Raw genomic sequence first — 6035 nt, 5'->3', positions numbered from 1 at the left:
GCAAGGTCCATCACCGTGCTCTGTTCCTGCAGCACACCTGGGTCAGCACCACCCTCGTAAGATCTGTGCACTCTGATACTTCCTGTTGATTTTAAAATGAAGCTGTACTGAATGTTTGAATGCAGTTCACTTCTTCAGATCTTAAATATGGTATAAAACATGTTAATAGAACCTGATGGACAATGAAATGGCATGCTTTTTAATAGTGTGTGTGGCAGGTTTTACCTGCATTGTGGGAAGGATAGCATATCACATTAAAACACTTAGGAAGGGGCTAAATAAACACTGCATATCGTCTTAATGAAAATCTAAACATGCAGAATGTTTTGTGTGACGGTGAGGTTTAGGGGTATGGGATAGAAAATTTCATTAGCTCAGTAAAAAAGTAATAACATTTGATGGAGAATCTCAGTTCATGTAAGGTATCACTCACTGTATGTGCAGCCATAGACCTCTAGCCGTAGACCCATTCCTCCTTTGGGGCTTCCCTCAAGGGGCAAAATACGCATATATCGAGTTCTGATTGAGTGAGGGAGTTTGTGTTGGACCACTGTGTCTGTGTCACTGTTTCCTATAAATATCTGTAAATATATGCACAGGCACACAAAAACACACATATACAGTGATATTGGTCAGGTAGTCCTTACCAGATACTATGTTAATATTAAAATCAAAAGTATTAGGTAAACTACCATTGAAAAGTTTGGGGTTGGTAAGTTGTTTTTGAAAGCTACCATTACTACGGTCTTCAGTATCACATGATCCTTTAGAAATCATTCTAATATTCTGATGTGCTGCTCAAGAAATCCTGCACTGCTTCATATTTCTATGGAAACAGTGATGCATTTATTGAAATAGAATGCTTTCTTAACATTATAAATGTCTTGACCCCAACTTGACCCCAAAAATTGACCTGCATAAAAGACTAGAATACATTTCCATTCTGCCGACCAAATAATTTTTTCCCCCCAAAATTCAAACAGTCAAGTAAAACAAATGTGTGTTTTCAACATGGTTCAGTGACAGTTTATTAAAGGCTCTTGAACAGAACAGCTGCCATGCTAACCAGGCCCTGCAGACACCATTTAGCAAACAATGCTTTGTACGATGCAAACATTATATTAGCACAAATGATCCACTCTTCTTTGCTCCCCAGTGATGATGAAATGAGACTAAATGGTTTTCTGATGAGTTCTGACCTTCTCAGTCTTTCATCTGTGTGCTGATTCATCTCTGGTGGGGTGTTTTGTTTTGTCATTTTTATTAAAGGATCCTTGAAAATAAATCACTCCCCGAGCTTTTAGGGGGGAAGTTGCCAAATGATTTTTGGAAGATGGCGGCCAGTCTGTTTGTCTTTCACAGAGCTAACGCATGCCGACAGCATACAAACCAGAATAAACTAATTTCCTTCATCTTGTCTGCATCATTAAAGTTAATAAAAGATCAAGGGTGTGATGAAACAATGGGAAAGTATGAGAAAACTTATATAGAGAGAAAAATCTCTCTTTTTTTCTGAGGGAGAGAGTGACTGGAATGTTTGCTCATTGCCAAGTGAATTTTAAGCCCTTGCTCACAGACTGTGAGCATGAATAAACCTCTGACTAACGGTTGACAAGCTTCTAGCATGACTGAGGGGGTGGTGATATTTCATATATCATTAAATATCATGTAAACTGACCTATTCAATGATCTACTTATTAAAATACACAAATTAAAATAATGCCATAATTCTGCCAGAAAGGTGAAAGGAGCTGATATAAACATACATATACATATATATATATATATATATACATACATACATACATACATACACACACACACACATTTTAGGGGTGTAACGGTTCACGTATTTGTACCGAACATTTTCGGTATGGGTCTTTCGGTTCGGTTACTGAACAAATACAGCATTGTTTTAACCACTGCACTGGAAACTTCCAGTTTTATTTATTGTTACTTTTAATAAGAAACAAAGTCTCATCTATCAAATTATGTCCTTTTTTCAGGAAATTCAAACAATAAATGCCGTTTTGGCGCTCTTTGATGTGACGCGACAGATCGCTGTAGCGCTTCAGTTCAAACGGCAGCAATCATCCCTTCCTCTTTACTACTAATTTTAACATGAAATAAACACGAATGAACATCTCACACCTAATGTAATCACTCAATCAGTGTTTCAACCGTGGAAAGATGTCAATAAAACAGCTTGTAAACAAAATGTCATTTATATATATAATATATATAATTTATATATATATAATATCTATAATTTATTTATTTTTCCTTCACATTTCTTCTTAATGCCTAATTAGAAGCTAATACAAAGTGACTGGTTTTAATCTTTGTGGACTGTTGTCTTTGAGGCTGTTGAACTTGATATTAATAATTAATTTAGTGAGAAAACAGCTGTGGAAAAACAAAAATCACAGACGCAAAGAAAATGGAGGGGAAATGGAAAATAAGCTAGGATGATGAAATTATTTATATAATGTAAAAGCAGAAATATGTCTCAGAATTATTACAGGCAGCAATCCTTAAGCAGACGGTCTACTAATACGCTACTAACTGCTAGTTGACATGTAGTTGCAAAGTTACTTACTGTTAATAGAATGTCTAAAGTGGACTATCGAAATAAAGTGTTACCATAATTAATTTAGTGAGAAAACAGCTGTGGAAAAACAAAAATCACAGACGCAAAGAAAATGGAGGGGAAATGGAAAATAAGCTAGGATGATGAAATTATTTATATAATGTAAAAGCAGAAATATGTCTCAGAATTATTACAGGCAGCAATCAGAATAAAATGTGTTCTCCTAGAGATCACTGAAAGAGGGAATTATTAGAATTCTGGTTAGTTTCTTTAAACCTTACACTGAATTTCTGCTATGATTTTTCTTCAGAGAAAAAGCTTTAACATGTCACTTTTTATAGAATCTCAGCAATCTCTGGAAAAGCCAGTCCTATACTTCTTTACTCAATTTAATGTAATTTTGGATGCTGGAAGATTGTGTCTGAATGACCTACATGGATGACCAATTTTGACATACCTTCAGATATTTCCACAATAACTTCCTTAGTATCATCTCATATGTGTTCAAAAATTTACACAGGAGACTAAGCATGAAAAAACAGTGCAACACAAAAATTCTATCCATAATTCAACAATGCTCTATTTATGTTTTATTCAGAGAAGAAGGGAATAATACAGTGCTTTTTGAACTTCCCCCAACATCCCAGTGAAAAATGACAGGAAAACTTAATTTGCAAGTGATTCACCTTCTCAACTCAAGGACGAAGGGGTAGTTGTTTAATCCTTGTACTGAACAATCGGTGTAGTTCCCCTTCAGGAACTCGAGCTGCGTCGAAACGCTACGGGAACGCCTCCAGCATGACCATGCTCTGAATCACATGTGTAATCAGTCCAATGGATGGGCGGGACGTCACGGGCGGGGTGATGTAGCGACCAGGAAGCATAAAAGCACGTGGGGTGAAACCGGCGTCAGCTTTCTGTCATTCAGCAAGCGCTCTGTGTGTGTCAGTCTTATTTGGTGTTGTCTGTCCATTATCACTCTTTATTTTACCAATACGAGTGTAGACAAACATGCGGCGAGAGCGGGCAGCATCTCAGGCTGTGTGTTCTTCCCTGCCCGCGCTACATTTCGGGTGGTGATACACACAGTTTGTGTGTTGTCTGCTTGAGAGCAAAAACACGCAGAGACAGCTCTCGAGGGAGAGCTGCGGTTCTTTCCCCCCGTTGAGAGGGCTCGACGCTCCGCCTGTCTTCCTCCGAGGAGGTTGATGAGGGCGTCGATGAGCTCGCCAGTTGCACAAGCAGCAGTTACACAAGCACATTATGCCTAACATTATAATGAGCAGCTTTACTGTGGACACAAGCATTATGTCTATACTATTATGAGCCACATTTACTGGGGAGCGGAGCTCGCGCAGTCAGCTCTCGGAAATTAGGGGCTGATTGTGCTTCTCCCCGATGAACGCTCCGCTCCTGCCGGGCGTGTCCGTGCTTGCGAGCTCACGGTTCGGTCCCGCTATTTCTGAGGCACAGCGGCGATTCAGATAGTGGGGATCTGCACGCTGCTGTGGCTATTTTCTCAGAGGAGATTGATATTGTTTGTGTGACCAAGTGGCTCGCGCTCTGCCGAGGCAACGCGTGTGTTACATCATTTTCAGTTTTTGATGTGAATCTTACCACAACAGGACCGTGTTTACTCATTTGGTTGTTTGGCTGCATTTAATTGAGGAATTAAATTAAGTATTTATCTGACTATGAGAAATTAGATATATCATTTCTATTTTTGATATGAAGCCTATCACACCAGACCGTGTTTACTCGTCTGGTTGTTTGGCTGCATTTAATTGAGGAATTAAATTAAGTATTTATCTGACTATGAGAAATTAGATATATCATTTTCGATTTTTTAAATGAATCTTATCACACCAGACCGTGTTTACTCGTCTGGTTGTTTGATTGCATTTGATTCTGAGGAATAAAATTAAGTATTTGTCTGACTGTGAGAAGTTAGATATACCGGGGCTCTTGGGATAAAAATTTCTTGGGTAAGAGCACGTGTTTACCACTCTTCCTCTGAGGAGGTTGAGGCGGTCAGCAAGGGCTGCTGGGCGGGAGAAGTCCCAACCTACCGTGTTCCAGCTCCTCATTCTGCCGGTTCGCCGCTTCAGGGCACCGAGCTAGCCGCTCTAAGTGCACCAGAGGCCAGTCTCTTGAGACTGGTTCCCTTAGTATGTCATCTGGCGGTGTGGGAGCCCCTGCCATGCGTGCCTCCTTGGGTCCTGCCCTGAGCAGGCTCTGGTTCTATCAGTTGAGTCTTCCTAGCAGATGATGCGGGTCTGAGGACCGTCATTTTTAGAGAAGATTTCAGCTATGAGGGTGCTGATGCTATGGCTCAGGACCTCGGAGGGCAGGCCCTTCTGGGGAAGAGCGGTGCACACCGCATCACACGGTGGCCGTCTCTCCTCAGTGCCCTCAGGAGATCAGTCTGCCAACCCTGCCGGTGTTCCAGGGTGCAGCGATCTCCGACAAGCGCTTCTCTCAGTTACCACCCGGAAATGTAGCGGTGCTAAGAGGCTTGCGATCTCCACGGAGGTCTCTAGAGCAGCTAGTAGGGCCGTCCCCTGCCAGTTCGCCGCTTCAGGCCACCGACCTAGCCGCTCTGAGTACAGTCTCGAGAGACTGATTCCCTTAGTAGACTAATGTGTCTCGGTGGGTCCTGCACATTGTAGAGTGAGGCTATAGAATCCAGTTCTCCTCCGCCTCGGTTTAAACGGGGTCATCCCCACTATGGTGGGTCCCAAGCAGGCTCTGGTCATGGAATAAACGGGGTCATCCCCACTATGGTGGGTCCCAAGCAGGCTCTGGTCATGGAACAGAAGTAGTTACTCTTTTGAGGAAGGAGACCATCGAGGTGGTCCCTCCTCACATAGCAGAGTCCGGGTTCTACAGTCGGTACTTCACCATTCCGAGGAAGGATGGTGGGTGGCGTCCTATTTTAGATTTGCGTCATTTGAATCGCTCAGTCAGGCAACTAAAGTTCAGCACGCTCGCACTCAAACAAGTTGGGTCTCAGATCAAGTCCGAGAACTGGTTTGGCACGATCGATCTAAAAGATGCACATGTCTCCGTCCTTCCTCATCACAGGAAGTTCCTGAGGTTTGCTTTTGGGGGCAAAAGCTTACCAACACCGAGTTCTTCCTTTGGCCTTGCACTCCCACCCCACACTTTCACGACTCAACCACATCGACGATTGGTTGATATTAGCTCAATCAGAGTGGATGGCAGTTCGACATCGAGATGTCGTTCTCGCTCACACGAAAGAGCTGGGGTTAAGACTTAGAAGAAAAGTGTGCTTTCTCCAGTACAGAGAACCACTTATCTGGGCGTGGTGTGGGATTTGACCATATGTAGGCACGTATGTCTCCTGCTCGGATCGAGTCGATCCTCGTCGCGAGAGAAGGCTGGTCACTCACTGTCAAGCAGTTCCAGACTGCTGGGTCTGATG

The 6035-nt window shown here is 42.4% G+C and overlaps 1 protein-coding gene across 1 annotated transcript in view; it reads right to left on the bottom strand.

Moving 5' to 3' along the window:
- The window catches only part of LOC107572029 (contactin-associated protein-like 5), a gene marked incomplete at its 3' end in the record, with an annotated part of 100873 nt that overhangs the window by 40078 nt on the left and 54760 nt on the right, over positions 1–6035 (bottom strand). The window contains exon 6 of the mRNA XM_016258432.1: positions 434–581. Within this exon, the coding sequence (XP_016113918.1) occupies positions 434–581 (148 nt within the window). The remainder of the gene's footprint in view (positions 1–433; positions 582–6035) is intronic.

Source organism: Sinocyclocheilus grahami, unplaced genomic scaffold (assembly GCF_001515645.1).
Source record: "Sinocyclocheilus grahami isolate Dianchi unplaced genomic scaffold, SAMN03320097.WGS_v1.1 scaffold1684.1, whole genome shotgun sequence".
Taxonomy (NCBI): Eukaryota; Metazoa; Chordata; class Actinopteri; order Cypriniformes; family Cyprinidae; genus Sinocyclocheilus; species Sinocyclocheilus grahami.
This window is presented reverse-complemented; position numbering and strand designations above follow the sequence as displayed.